Source organism: Cylas formicarius, unplaced genomic scaffold, assembly GCF_029955315.1.
Source record: "Cylas formicarius isolate icCylForm1 unplaced genomic scaffold, icCylForm1.1 PGA_scaffold_7__23_contigs__length_41026272, whole genome shotgun sequence".
In the NCBI taxonomy this organism is placed as follows: Eukaryota; Metazoa; Arthropoda; class Insecta; order Coleoptera; family Brentidae; genus Cylas; species Cylas formicarius.
In genome coordinates, this window is record NW_026844352.1 from 5,331,596 (window position 1) to 5,348,325 (window position 16,730).

The window sequence follows — 16,730 nt, forward strand, 5'->3', positions numbered from 1 at the left end:
TGGTAAACCTGTTTTTGACGTTATATTTCTTTTTTTTACTTTTGATATGTGGTCAGTGATGTTTTGAATATAAGGAAGGACCACAGTGGCAAGTGTAGGATTGCTTTCGGCCTCATTGGTATTGGAAGGTTGTGGTGAAATGTATTTTTTGATCGAACGCGTAATATCTTTAATGTGGCAATTATTAGAGAGAAGAGCAGAAGCAAGGTGTTTTAATTCTGGGTTCAGTGACTGGGGCTTAGATAGTTTACGGCTCTGTAAACAAGAGAGTTGATAACCGATAATTTTTGGGTCGGATGATAATGTGACCATGCATTAAGGTATCGGTCTGTGTGCGTAGGTTTTCTGCAAACACAATGTTAGGTCTGTTTTTATATTGATAAGAATATCTATGAATGGAAGATTATTACTAGTTTCCGACTCAAACGTATGTTAGGGTGTATAGAGTTCAAGTGTCTAAGAAAATCTACTAGGGTTTCTTGACCGTGAGGAAATTAGATGAAAGGTGTCGAAAGCTTTCTTCTCAAAAGCTTCCATAAATATATTCGCGATGACTGAGGTGCCGTGAGGCAGCCTTGGGCTGTCCTTCAGCTTTCGAACGATAATTTCCATGTGCATTCCACACGGACCGGCCATTGCGACGCGGTGGAAGGAGACGTAGAAGGTCATTGTTTCAGATGTTAACTAAAGATGGAGTATTGACTAGTAAATTTAAAAATAATAATTTACTAAATTACCTTGATAAAATAGATATAGAGTATAACAGTTTTAAAAAATTAAAGTTGATTTTTTTTTCTAAATTTACGCTGTTTGGTGAAAATAATTTAAAAAATTGATAGTATTCTTTATAACATTGTTAAAAAAAATAAAATGTTATTAATAATATATATAATAAAATAACATAAATAATAATAATAAAATGATTTTTTTTACCAAGAAATGCTGCGGATGCTGAAAATTTCATAAATTTATCTCTTACGGTTGATTTTTAATTCATTTTTAATTAAAAGTGCATACAATTTTCATTATAAAAAAAATGTTGTTGTCAATTTTCCAATATAAGTACTTATAAAAAATATATATAGATTAATTTTTTATAATCAAGTGGTAAATGTGGGGTCCACGTGACGTGATCTTACTCATACTATACTAATTCTAAGACCGTTAGTTTTTGGGTACATTTTCGCAAAACAACACAAATACACTCACTAACACGACCGTGATTGCTCCCAAACGCGCGCGGTTATAGCCCGGAAATATCCGAAGTGGCTCGGATCTGTGGGACAAGAAACTCGCGAGGTAAATTGACGCTTCCCGCACGCTAGATCTGCGTATAATAGGATATTTTTTTCACAAGAGAATAGAAAAAAATATTCTCACTCACAATCTCACTCTTTGGTCTAAGCTCCAAGGTACTGAACCCGAAATGTTTAGCTGACACAATGATCTCCATCGATGTGTCTTCAATGCGCAAGTTTACGAACGAGTGTATTTATCCTACTTGATGTAGTGTCGTTTAGAAGTGGAGGTTTTGGGGTTTTTATTTCTTTTAGATCGGAGTGTTTGACACAGTTTTTGATATAAAGCGTCATTAAAGTTAGAAAAAAAATATTTACCTTAAAATTTAAAAATAATCGGATGGATTTCTAAGAGAATACAAAGCAACTTGCGGTGGTTTCTCTTACAAGTGGAGGTTTGGTTAAATAGTAGTAGTTACAGATGAGTCTTGAGAAAACAGAATGCTTGGTAGTAAACAGCGATGCTCGGTCTCAAGTTCTAGTTAATGATACAGATATTAGCCAAGTGGTTACATTTAAATATCTAGGAGCACTTGTGAATAAAAACGGGACAGGAGACACATAAATAAAACACAGAATGCAACAAAGTAGGAAAATCTTAGGAACTCATTCCAGTGGTATAAGAATATCTCAAGTAAAAACAAAAAACGAGTGGCGCAAGCAATGGTGGAGGCAGTTTCGAGATACGGATCAAAAGTGTGGACTTTAAATGCTTAATAAATCCTTCTAAAAAGAGTAATCTTAACTATAGAACGATTAGAAAGAGAAACCAATGAGGAAGTAAGAGCTCGAATAAGAACAGAAGAAACGATGATGGATCGAATAGAAAGACCATACTTGAAATGGTTTGGATACTTATTAATACCAAAAGAATATTTTTAAGACCACCAGGGAAAAGAAAACGAGGCAGACCAGGTAGATCGTGGATGGAAACGATCAGAAGAATAATGAATGGGCGAAATCTACAGCAAGAGGATGTCATTAACGAAATATTGTATTTGTCTTAAAATTCACAATATGATATCTGGATGGATGGATGGATATCAAAGAAAACACAAATGTCTCAACAATTATTCGCATTGGTATGAGGCACGTTTAGCTGAAACAACTGAAGAGTACAGGAAGGCTACTCTAGAACATGGTAAACAAAAATATGATTTTGGAATATAATTATTGCCAACTTGAACTAAAATACTTTTTGACAGAATATACAAAAATATATAAATTGTCAACGAAAAAGTATAAAAAAGAAACTTTGAATCCAATACACAAAAACTGGGCAATAAAGATGAAGGTCCATAATCTATTATTGCAATCTTATCAATGTGGTATTGCTGTAAAAAAATCCTGCGCTTTTTGAAAACAGAATCTTTTTAGATGCTGTAGGTCTTGAAATTTAGCTTTTGATAGTATTGGCTCATCATAAGCTAAAGTTGGAAGCAAAACACACTTACTTTTCAGGTAGCGAAAGTCTTTTTCTTTTTTGTTTTAAGACAACACTTTCAAGTTCTCGACCATTATAACTTTCCTTATGTATCATCATACGAGGGTGATTTTCGGTTACAGTTAATTCTTTAACCGGTCTTGAAGAAAGAGGACACTTGGGTATATAGAAATTTGGTTCAACTCTTAAAAATGGACTGATCTTCACGAGAAATAAATTTAAAAGGGCTTGGTTTTCTTCGTTAATCACTTAAAACTGCATTCTATTCTTGAGGCAGTTCTTCTGTTTCACTATACCCATATTTCTATCGCATTCTAGATACGAATATTCACGAACAGGAAAAACCATTTTGAACAAATAATGTTACATTCCAAACACCGTGAAATTTTAATTTTGTCTACACCATTATTCACAAAATGTTGTAAGCTTCTTTTCATCAAAATCTAGATGGTTAAAAAGGTAATCCCATAGCAATGAAGAAACATCATCAGCGATAATACGTGTCCATTAGTTGTAATATTCTACAGATGAAGATTTTTTTGAAAATCCATTACAATAGCTTCCTTGGTTTTGTCTTTTTGAGCATCAAGCCTAGAAGCTTTTTTTTCGTTTATAAAAGGTGCCTGCTCTTTTTAAATGTATTTCTTTTTCAATTTCGCCGTTCGGTGTGTAACTTGTGTAACTGCTGTGCATTGTGATCATCTGCACTTTGATTTTTTTTTCAACTCGTCGCATGTACTACAGGTACTATTAATTTTTCATAAGTAACTAATTTATCAGGATGTTTTTCTTTGTACATAGAGTACATTTTCTCAATATTGAACTCAACAGGTAAATAAACCTTTGTTGTTTTAGTCAAGCCATAGTGAGACTTTCTACTCTTAAAACATCTAATGTGTTCCATGATCGAATCTGTTACTTGTCTAAAAAGTCGGTGAGGTCTGGAAGAGTGCTTTCGTAGCATATCTAATGGCGCTGAACCCCTTGATTTCGATACGCTTTATATAGTTTGTGGCCTTTTTGCAGTTTGCATGTAAGGCTAAAAAAGCTTTACAGCACACTGGGACTTCACAAAGTTCGTTGTCTTTTAACAATCTCACCTTATGAAATGAATGAAAATCAGCTTCATCTTCAGATTTCCTGGGACGATAGAGTGTTATTAAACCACTCTGATAAAGGGATTGTTCATCATAACTTTGTAGTTGATTAAACATAGCCACGATCGATCTTAAATCGGCTGCAATGAAATTTCGGAAACATTTAAGTTTTGAACATTCGTAGTATTGTCCAGTTTGATGACTACTTAAGCGTAACTTTACATCCTGCATTCGTCCCTAGGATTTTCTTTTCCTTGTTTCTTGTTGCTCGGTCATTATTCAACAACAAGAAATACACCACAAAACTTTAAAAACAGAATATTCAATAATTACACCGATAAACACAAGTCGATAACTAGGCACTGAACTAAATGCATTATTTACGATCATAAGTCGGCGAAATAGCATCTTTTTCGCTCACAACCTTTGGTACCTTGACCTCTTTTGACCACTATCATACATTTTAAATTCTGCTTATCTTTCTAGCCATTAGTTAGTTAGTCTTACTTGGGCCAAGAATGGACCCTCTCCTTTTTTCGCATGTATTCTTCAATTATTGCCACAGTTGTCGTTCCCTATATTCAAAACGTCACTGACTACATATCAAAAGTTCTTAAGAAATATAAAGTCAAAACCAAGTTTACCACTTGTTCAAAATCCTCTCAACATCTTCGCAAGCACATTTTGAGATAACAGGAGTTTACAGCATTCCATGCATATGCGGCAAAGAATTCATTGGAGAGACCGGACGAAAAATATCAACTAGGCTCAAAGAACATGAAAGGGCCTTAAGACAGCAAATAAACTCATCACCTGTTGTCGAACATAATCACGAAACCGGCCATCAAAATTAATTCGATATCGCAAAAGCTAAAGCGCTTGTGACATACATTCAGATGAAGTTTTCTTTTTGAAAATGGACACAATTGGAAAACATCCTGTATAAGCAGTTTCGATAAAGCCCTGAAGATGCCAACGGCATGATTGGCGAAACGTTAGCAAATTCCACTAAAAATATTTTAAGTCGACGGAGCTTCGCCGGTTGTGGAACTAACCAAATTTTCAACTTCCATAAACCGTGAAAACACCCCGTACATATTTTTTACTTCTAAAGCGTGTTTATATTTTTATACACCAGCTTTAAGCCTCGAATAACAAACATTTCTGTTATATTGCGTTAGGATGGTGTTTTAAATACTTTTTTGTAAAAAAAACCCGTTGTTTTCCCTATACTCTTCACATAACCCTGCACATTATTATTTATTTTTCAAAAATAAACTTCTGCGACCTTGCTAGTGACGACTCATTGTCCGGAGGCGGAGCGAATATATCCTCGTTTTCTTCGGCTGCCACCGGAGCCACTTTGAAGTCTTTCAACAATCTCCTCTCCCACACCTTCATTTTTTTGCCCAGCACAGCTGAAATCGCGGAAAATTATCACACCTCAAGTGGTACTTATGGAGTCTCACCTTTCTCTTTTATTTCGGCCGAGGAAATGTCCATCCCGTTCCTGTTCAACACTTCTAGTATCTCGTAGCGGAATGATGATATGTCGCTTTTCAGTTCGTTGACGTCGTCTTCGGTAACCTCGCTCTCGTCGCATTTGCGATGCATCGCCGACACGTATCGCCAAACTAGAGCTCGCATCACCGCCGTATATCGGTAGTCTCTTTCTTTCTCCTCGCGGTTCCTTCTCTGACCGTTTAATTATATATTATTACATTTTGCGCGTCGCTTTCAATTTATCTTGATAACGTAAATTACGGAAAACAAAGCCAGCTTTCCAATAGGGCTTTTGTTTTTTTTTTGTTTTTTTGCATGTAATTTTACTTTTTACAAAACTTCTGGATGCCTCCTGCGTCGGTTTTTGCTAAGTCGAACTTGCTGACGTTTCGTCAATCATCCTGCTGGCATCTCCTGATCTTCACTGAAACTGAAACGAGCCAGTTTCGACTCAGCAAAAACCGATGCAGGAGGAATCCAGAAGTTTTGTAAAAATCTATAAACAACCTAACAATCTTAACCGCGACTCAGGTCTTTACCTGTCATCCGAGACGGTGTTTATTTCCCTCATTTAGCTCCGCCCTCTTAAACAATATAAAAGCAGGTAGGGAGTAAAATGCGAGCCAGTTTCAGTCAAGCTCCGAAGAAGCCAATAGGATGATTAGCGAAACGTTAGCTAGTTCGAGTCAACAATAAAAAATAAGTCATTTGATTATTTATGTTTTGATCCCCACTCCACAGAATAAGATGTTTCACTTCTGAGGGAATGTGTATGAATTCCAGTATTATATACACAGAGATGCCTTCTATAGAACATAATATTTTTAGTACCCTCGTGGTAAAGGTAATTTTTTTTTTGAAGATCAAAAGGCAAGCAGCCATAATCACCATCACCATCAATCACCGCAACCATCTTTGCGCAGGGTCCGAGCCTCATTGGCTAACTCATCCTGTTTGCTTCTTCAAAACTTAACTTAACAGTTAAGCTGGATGTCATACGCAGATTTTGTACGAGAAATTCAAATTGTGTAATCTAGTGTATCAACCGTTTTCATTACGAATGGAAATTGTCAAGATTCAGAGTCTACATTGCTTTTGAAAGATTTTGCAGAACAAAGAAGTATTAATTATTGACCAGATTACACGTTAAACTAATTTTTTCATAAAATGTTGGTTGGTAGCTTTCTGCATAACAGGGAATAATAAATTAGGATTCTCGTAGGTTCAATAAAGACTATTTAGTGACGATAAGTGTCCATTTGTGCAAAAAAAGTAGTCTCGTCTTCAAAAAAAATCTATAAAATCGTACGGTTTCAAGGAACCGTTCACCTATTCAAAAACGTAAATGTCTCTCTTCGTCTTTCTTAATAGCATATTATGGAACACACGTGGTAATCGGCATTTGAAGCACGAGTTACGTTTATTATTCTGTTTAACCTAGCACATTGTCAATGATAAGAAATCGAACTGTGGTGGCGTTTACTTAATGAAAATCCATTTATCAAAATAAATAAGAACTAAAAGTTCAGATTTTCATGAAATTATATATTTTTACATGACAATTGTTTATCAAATTTAATATTTAGAAACTACCTGCTACTATATACACCGAAAAGTGACAATAAAACCTTAACTAATGGAATACTGGGAAATAAATTTTGTACATCAAAAGTCAATGGTGTTACGTTAGAAGGGGTTTTGATACCTTCAATTTTGTTGACTAATTCAAAAGAATTTAAATTACATTAACAAGATATGCTCATTAGACCAGTCGTGTCTTATGTAACGGCTTCAGCAGTTAAACTCTCAACAAAATTAGTAAATATTTTAAAGTTCCACACAGATTTTAAACCAAAATTTGCAATTAAAAATTATTTTGAATTAATCAACAAAATTAAAGATATCAAAATCCCTTCTAACGCAACACTATTATCTTCTGATGTACAAAACCTATTTCCCAGTATTGCGGATGTGATAGATTTAGTAGATTTCACCCTCACTCAGAAACAGGTTAACCCATTGGTGAAACAAGATTTATTAGATTATTTAATAGTATCTTTAGACCAAAATTATTTTGAAGTTAATGAATGGATTTACATCTTTAAGGAAGATTTTTATAGATAATTTGGAAAATATTATACCAGAACATCCTTGAAGTAGAAGTTTTCTATGGTGGTAGAGATATGTGGATGATATCTTGGCTTGCTTTGTGGGACAAACAATTGAATTCTTTTTTAAATTACATTAACTCATTACATAATCGTATAAAATTCACTATCGAGATTGAACAGGATAATTCTATTAATTTTTTAGACTTAACTATTACGAAAACGCAAAGCAAATGAAATTTTTCCATTTATGATAAACCTTGACACACGGACACAGTCATACGTATCGAAAGACTTCTTAATACGCCACTCTTAACAGAAAAAGACAACAAAGAACTTAATATCATTAAACAAATTGCACTCAACAACGGCTACAATCCATCCATTATAGATAAAATTATAAATAAAAAACAAATCCAGACAAAACACGAACGATTTAGAACTATATACATAGGAGAATCCAGTGAAAAAGTTTCAAAACATTTGTCAAAATGTGGTTTGGAAATAGCTTTCAGAACTAACAACACAATAGGAAAATTTTTAAAAAACAATAAAAAGAACTGTCCAAAAATCAGGTGTTTACAGGTCCTAAAATTTATATTGGACAAACAGGTAGATCCTTAAAAAAACGCATTAACGAACATAAAAGAGTGTTTAAAAACAATAGTCTCGATTCCAATTATGATACACACTTAAACACAGAAAAACACATTTTGGACAACAATTTTGATATTTTACATACAGCCACAAAAAGTAGAAAATTAAATTTATTAGAAGCCATAGACATTCAAATGTATTGCTTAACGATCAATTAGATTTAAATACCTCTCCTTTATTGAACTTAAATTCTCACAACAACATTAATTAAGGCTTTATTGTCATTTTTCGGTATATATAGTAGCAGGTAGTTTGCAAATATTACATTTGAGAAAGACACGGTATTGTCGAAACAATTGTCATGTGATAATATATAATTTCGTGAAAATCTGAACTGTTAGTTCTTATTTATTTTGAGTGATAAGAAATTCACTTTATCAAAGAGCGAGTGTGAGGTGCCTAACCTACGTGCACAGCCAAAATTAGTTTCACCAACCTTCGTGGACATTCGTCTCATCCGATCCTTCTTTCTAATCCCGAGGAGCTTCAGAAAGTTTTTCGGCTTTGGGAAAATATTAAAAGGCGGAGGCAGGGTACCCGACTCGTCAAAATAGCTCAGCCACAGCTTGGTTCTCGCAAACTTCCATTCGGTGTCTGAATGTTCCTGAGGAGGATCAATCTTCAGAACCGCGTGAATGTGTTAATTCGTGGTTTCACCTCAATCATCGCATAAGAATTGGACATCATAGCGATGAGTAGATTCAGCAGAACGATTACATTAATTACGGAGTATGAACCGAACATCAGAAGACCCCAGAATCTCGTGTAAGTTTTGATGCCGGTAAGCTCGAAGCTGGCCAAATCGATCATCCCGAAACTCGCCCAAAAGAGCGACTGTGAAGATTCAAAAACGCTGAAAAATAACCGGCATACGCAATTTGACCACCGTAATAAAATACATTATAAATACAATACATCATCAAATGAAGAAATTTTTGTGATAAGTCTGTGTTACCTTCTGCTGAGGATGTGTGAGAGAAAAATGACTACCTATTTCGACATACTAAGCGAGTAAAATGTCGATTGATATTGCTAACCTCAAAAGAGATTAAAAAATATGCAGGTGTTTTTGATTGTCACGATATCGACCTCACACTAGCATTCAGGAGCAATGCCCACTAAAGGGCTGGAATAATGGTGGTAGATGAAATAGAGCCACTTCAATATAATATAATTTATTATGGCTAATAAACTTTTAGTGTCGCGTTTAAGTTATAAGAGAAAATGTTATTACAGAAATCTGATCGGCAACGGAAAAGAATAACAAAATTTCGTATTAATAAAATGTTTAACAAAGAAATAATTAAAAACCGAAAAAATAACCAAAAACAGAGCCTTTCAAAAATATTAAATTCATAATATTTTCTTTATAATAAATCTTATTATTATTATTATTATAAACAGTCTTTATTCGTTAACATACAAAACATTACAGAGTGCTGGGGGCGAGATCCAACATTGTTGCTCTTATTTCATATTATTAAAATATTTAACAAAGAAATAATTAAAAACTAAAAAAATATCCAAAAACAGAGCCTTCCAAACATATTAAATTCCTAATACTTTGCTTTATATCCTTTACAATAATAATAATAATAATAATAATAATAATAATAATAATTACTATTATTATTATTATTATTATTATTATTATTATTATTATTATTATTATTATTATTATTGAAGATTCAGTAGTTCTAGCTTGCCGGTATCGTTTGGAGTGCCGCAGGGATCGGTGCTCGGGCCTCTGCTGTTCATAGTTTACATCAACGATTTGCCTTCCCACATACCATGTAAAACTACGTTCTACGCGGATGATACAATTCTTTTATCCGGAGCTAGGAACCCATATGAACTTAGTATTGATAGTATGGCCAATAAGACTAGAGCGCGTGGATGATTCGGGTTTAACTCCTTACAGTTAAACGAAAATAAAACGAACAATCTTATTTTCTCTTGTAGCAAGGTGCACAATTTAAAGAATGCTCCGGTTAAAGTACTTGGAGTCTGGATCGATCGTTTTTTTTTTTTCTTGGAAAGATCACATTGAACACCTGTGCCACAAACTGTCAAGTCAATTGTTTCCAATTAGATACTTAAGCAAGTCACTCATTCCTATCATGTCAAGACTTGCTTATTTCGGATTGTTCCATTCTTACTTAGCGTACGCTATTGTCTTGTGGGGTGGTTCCGTGCGTGCCCGCAAGGCTTTTCTTATGCAAAAAAGAGCGATACGTGTGATTGCGAATGCAAAACCTCGTGATCACTGCCGCCCGCTCTTCTCAAAGCTTAATATTTTGACCTTACCATCACCATTTATTTACTATACAGTCACTCGCATACATGAACTAAAGAACGATATGCCTAAGCACAGTGATCGCCACAATCACTACACCAGGGGATCTGAATTAATTGTCCGGGGTCATTCTAGGCTGCGCACATCCGAATTAAATACATTGTACATTAATTACTACAATGTTCTACCAACCGTTGTCAAAAATCTGCCATTCACTAAATTTTGTAAGATAATAAAACAATTTGGGAATTGGAGAACGCATTCTATACTGCAGATGAGTACATCCGTGTTGCGTCACGAGTGTCTCTATAATACTAACTGGGAATTTATTTATTTATTTATTTTTTAGCTAATTCTTGTCATATTTAGTGTTTGTCTATCTGATAATTATGTGGCTCTCTATGAATGTTATTAGAATGTGTTTGGTATTGTGTTGATTCATTTTCATTCACAGATGTGACTTGCCATTTGTTGTTCTTGTAATTTATTTAATGGCCAATAAAGCCTAAAGTCTAAAGTCTATTATTATTATTATTATTATTATTATTATTATTATTATTATAAACATTATTTATTCGTTAACATACACAACACTACAGAATGTTAGGGGCGAAATCCGACATCGCAACCCCTTAAAGCCAGCAATCAGTCCCAGATTGAAAATATACATTCAATGTGTCCCAGATTCGCTTGTGTATACAGGGATCCCCGCTCCCATTATACCTACAGCAGAGGTTAAATGGAAAAAGTCTTACAGGAAACTTAGTGCAAAATGGCGGAATTTGTTTTTCGCCAGTAAATCCAAAACTGACACCTGTCAAGACGTGACATAATTCAGACATTTTTTAAGGACGAGCAAGATAGCGTGTATGGCGTGCGTCAATTGTCTTTCGTTATCTCGCAACGCGCCTTAACCATCCTTTTCCTTATGGCCGCCATATTGAATTTTTCGATTTTTGGAAAGAGCGTAAAATTCCCGGTTCAGTGTTCAGGAAGGTTGTGGTGTAGTGTATTTTGTGAAAGAATGCTTAATATATTTAATGTGGTAATAAATATTTTCGCGATGCTTGGTGATTATAGAGAGCTGTTCCTGATGTTTGTTCAAAAATTTAGCTATTATAACAAAAATGTGGTACCTACAAGCAATTTTCCATTCAGCTGGGAATGTTTGGTTGCAGATTCTAGGATTTTAATAAATCGGAAATAATATTGAAAGTTTCAGGAATAGGGACTTTAGTATAGATTCTACGTCGAAACTAATGCAACGCTTTTTAATTGATCAATGAAATGAAACGAATTAAGTACGAAACTATCAGCTTGCCCTCTAAAGGGTTTCAGCTACTCAAAATCACCTTCAAAATTTCGAAAAACTAACGGCAACCATAGAGAAACCATCTCTCAGTTCTTGCAAAAGGTTTCAGTTTCGTCTATATCCAATGCAAGTTTTGCAAAATCAATCAACATAAAACATCGTTGCAATAATAAAGACACGTTGTTGGGATAAGATAGTGGTGCCTCATAAATTGGTCGTCCTGTATACGCCGATGGATAAACATTTCATCCATAACTAATTGAAAAACTAGTTTTTCTCTTTTATTTTAGCTTTGACCTTGACCGCCTTAACTTCTTCAGCACTATATCCAGAATTTTTTTCAAACATTTTTCTTCCATATACAATAGTACATCTGTCTTCAGTTCTTTTGGAGGTACAACTTAATTAAAATTAAACGTAACTATTACTTAATAGAGTTAGTACAACACTAGCACTAACACAATTAATCACTGTACCTAAAATCAATTATTAGAACACTATCACCCAAAAATACATGACGTCACTAAAAATCAATACTGCAAAAATGTACTTTGCTCAAAACTTCAAATGCATTTTTGTACTTGAACACTTTTTATTTACCAATCCTCCAGCTTATGGGGCCAGTTTTATAGGCGACGGAGCAAAATCAAATAAAAAAAAAGTTACTTACTTTGCAAACCGTCGCCACTTCATGCAAGAATCGCCAGCATTGTCGAAATCGGGATCGCCAGAGGGAAGATGGTAGCATTTTTGTCTCTCCAAGTCCGAAAAGTACCACAGCAGTTGATTTAGACCTAAAATAGATATTTCAGTGTTTTTCAATATACTTTCGAATTCTGACGGGTTTATAATTTAAAGACCTCATAAAATTTGTTGTGCACGCCAATGAGTTTTACGTAAAGATATTTATCAAAGATTGTGGTGCCTTTTGACATCTTTAATGTAGAAACACATAAAAAATCAGTAAAATCCAACAGACAAGAGCAAATAGAAAAATTCTTCTTGAATAAAATGAGTATTTTCTATGTGATGTTTAACATGGAGATAGCAAAATGGTTCAGCTACTTACCACATGCGAAGGCAAAGAGTACCAACGAATATATAAAGAAGAACTTGACGATGTCTATTACCATCCGTCCGAGTGATATTTGCAGTGGTCCGAGGTGTGGATTTATGGAGAACAGATGTACCAATTTCAATGCACTGCAAAAATAAATTGTTGGTATGACACATGTTAACATAGACATTATCCATTGCATCCATTACATACTCTTCTCCCAATACATCAAAATAACTTCAAACTATAGTTCTGGATTGTCAAAAGGCATTAAACGAGGTCGTGCTTAAGAAACATCAAAGCCTAATGAAGTGAAAGAAAACACTGAATGGAAATTCAGCCAAGAAGAGGAGGAAATAGGGACAAAAGTACCTAGCCAGTGTGTAGGTATATCGAGAGAGTAACTAAACCAGAGGCAATCAGCTGCACCAAGAATCTAATATCGAAGCTGTAAAGTTTGGTTCGAGAAACGAACGTAGATAATCTAGATGATCGGACAATGGACCCAGATACTAACCCAAATGTAGTACAATGGGTGAAATACCAAATACCACTTTGAAAATTAAAAAATACGAAAACCACACATGCGATGAATGCCAAGAAAGAGATGACTTTGAACGTACAGCATATTTGGACAAAAAGAAAGTAAAAAAAGTGATAAGTATACGAAAAAAGGAAATAATTATATTGAAGTGAGGTATCTTTTACTTGATGAAAATCCATTTATCAAAATAAATAAGAACTAAAAATTGAGATTTTCACGAAATATCGTGAAAATCTGAACTTTTAGTTCTTTTTTTTTAATAATTATATCATTAACAAAACAAAAATTAAAAATTTTCGATTTATTGGTATTAACATTAACAATATAATATGCAAAAAACTACTAATCAAATACAGTAACTATTATTTGAGAATAACAATAATACCCACGTCACATCTTTATGTCACACCAATAGTATTTTTATGGAAATTTTTGGTCATAAAATTAGGTATATTTTCTATATTTTTTTTAATGATTGGTATGTTACTATAAAAGATTTGAAGACATTTTTTATGCAAAGGCATGCAATTAGAAAATGTTCTATTTTTTCTTGAATATTATTTTGGTAAACTTACTCACGAAAAATTGTTCTGTAACATTGGAGAAGTAATTTATGTAATAAATAGTTATATCATTTTATTACTTCTTGTTTTGAACTGACAGACTATAAGATAAATTGCGGAAACTTCAAACATAGTTAGGAGAAGGCTCGCACTCAGAAACTATTCAAAGCAAAGTCAATAATAGAAAAGTTAGAAAGGTGTATTTTGAATGGTTCTTAAGATATATATACAGTGCATAGCGAATTTAGGATACACATGAAAACAGATGATAGAAGTTTGAAATGTTTTTCGATGTACTGTTACTTACAGTGTCGCTTGATGCTAGCCTGGTGCATTTTTGTAGCACATTTGTTCTTGATATTCTGTTTATTTGAGAACAGTTATTATGTGCCTGATCTGAGAAAATACATGGTATTAATATTACACCTAGCACAAGTCTTTCTAAAGCATATTTTGAAATACCTGGTTTGTAAAAACCATTTAAAAAATGTATTTGATAATTACAAAAGCATATCGAATTTTGGTTACAAATGTATTAATTATTATTATTGCTCTCCGATTTTGTGAACACTCCTTGTATTTTAAAAAATATTCCGCCTCTTCCTCTATTTCATCAACTTTAAAAAATAGTTTTTTGGAGTTGCATGATTGTTTTATAATTTTCTTGCCTAGGTACACAAGAGAGAAAAATTTACAGGTATTTGGGTAGTATTTGGTAAATTTTTAGAAGGTATTACACCTTTTTTTTTAACTTCCGATTACAAGGAAATCATTATTTGCCTAAATGTTTTGCACATACTCTGCAATTTCTGTATATCTTTGATGCAACAGCCATCTTCTTTATTAGCCCTTTCTTCTCTGTGAATTTGACGCCATCATTTTTCAAAAACCGTTTACATGACCAAAAAAATTCTTGAACCAGAAGACGCAGAAGATACGGCTCCATAAACTTTTTTCTTGACAAATTTTTCAACAATAGACAGGGTGCGCCGCAAAATCAAAAAAAAACTGAAAAAATGGGTCCCCTATTATTGAAAAATGGTTATAACTGAAAGACTGCAAATCAGATCTCACTTTCTTTCAAGTTGCGATATAGCCAGCATAGACAGCAAAAACTTTTATATTCCCGATATTCCGTGCTAAATGAGAAATGTGTTAAGTGTCCTAAAATTGCAGATATCATGTTCAAATTTAGCAGAGAAGTAAAAGTCCGTGTCCACTTTTGAACGGTAGAAATTGGGTGCAATCAAATCGAAAATTGTAATTTTCTTTTTGGTAACTTTAGCTTCCAGAAAAATATTTTTTAAATTTTTTAATTTTTTAGCCAGCATATACAGAGTTTTCAAATTATAGGCAAAAATTTGAAAGACCTAGAAAATTGTTCTTTTACATATTAAATTATTAGGCGCAAATCAAAAATCGTGAAAAATATGGCTAATAGGTTCAAACAGTGTCATAGGCCGCATCAAGAGCTATAGTTTTTGTATTTGCGGTTTTCGTCTATCACATGCGCTGCTCGGGATATTTGAAAAATTATTACGTCGCACTGCATGGTTTCAGAAAAAACTTATTTTCTCGAAAACCATCCACTATTTTCAAAAACTTCTTGGACCAGGAAATGTCGAAGATCCAGGGCTATAACCCCTACTTCGAACATTGTTTGAATCATGTCCAGGGTGTGTCGTTTCTAGGTAAACTATTGGCGATAAATGAAAAACCTTTAAAGATGGAATAATTTTATTTGAACAGTATCGTAAACTGTGTCGAGAGAGAGTTTCAGGTTTCGTCAATTATACAGGGCGCGAGATATTTGAAAAAATATCATTATTTGTGCAAATTTTAATATTTAACGATGTTTGCTGTAACTTTGAAGTTCGACGAGATGTGAAGGACACTTTATACAGGGTGCGCGCACAATTAAATTAAATCGATTTTAAGAAAGTTTCATAGTGTTCCGCAGGAGCACGATAGAAAAACATTCGTCCCTTTACCACAGGAAACCGCGAAGTTCTTTCCTTTTATACTAACTTGCCCCTCCCAGCGACGATTTTTCGAAAGCAACCTTGTTTCCACTTTGACTTTAAAAATTAAGTGTGTAAATAAACCATTAAATAATAAAACAAATATTACCCGGTGTAATGATAAAAATTCAACTCTACCTGAGTATATTAGCGGCAGCAAACAATCCTTCTGCGATCAGTTGGGGATCGAACGCGTTCCACTGTTCTCTCCTGAAGTAAGCAGTATTTGGATCGTGACGGATTTCATTGGCCTGTTGTATATAGGCGATGACACGCAACCCAAACGTCATCGTGTAAAACAAATTCCTCGTAAAATCTATGAAGTTCCATAGATTGCGCAGGTACGACTTTATCCCTTCGGTGAATATCTCTTGCGTTTCTTCTACGATAAAACCTAAACGCGTTTACATCATTTACTATTAGTTTCTGTCTCGATAGCAATATTGCTTTCCGACTAACAAACTACCAATATTCTGGAATTTGCCGAAACACCTCGTAGCTAATTCGCCAGAGCCCACGATTTACGCATACAGGGTGTTTCGATTTGTTGTAACAGGACTTTGAAAGTTGATGGTACTTTTGGAAATAATCACAAAAGTTCATACAAATGTTTTCTGAAATCCTGTTTCCAGCAATCATTAATCTTAATAAATAAGAAATAAAAGTTCAGATTTTCACGAAATTATATTTTCACATGACAATTGTTTTGACAACACCGTGTCTTTATCAAATGTAATATTTACAAACTACCTGCTACTTTATATTTGTTATATGTTATGAGAATTGAAGTTCAATAAGGGAGAGGTACTTAAATCTAATTTTTTTTTTTG

At 33.9% G+C, this 16,730-nt stretch overlaps 1 protein-coding gene across 1 annotated transcript in view; it reads right to left on the bottom strand.

Moving 5' to 3' along the window:
- Nucleotides 1-16,730, bottom strand: part of LOC132704296 (transient-receptor-potential-like protein) — a 38,993-nt gene that overhangs the window by 6,779 nt on the left and 15,484 nt on the right. Inside the window, 7 exon segments of the mRNA XM_060674194.1 lie at nucleotides 5,128-5,257; nucleotides 5,309-5,534; nucleotides 8,544-8,711; nucleotides 8,765-8,960; nucleotides 12,386-12,509; nucleotides 12,785-12,918; nucleotides 16,039-16,294. Of these exon segments, the coding sequence (XP_060530177.1) occupies nucleotides 5,128-5,257; nucleotides 5,309-5,534; nucleotides 8,544-8,711; nucleotides 8,765-8,960; nucleotides 12,386-12,509; nucleotides 12,785-12,918; nucleotides 16,039-16,294 (1,234 nt within the window).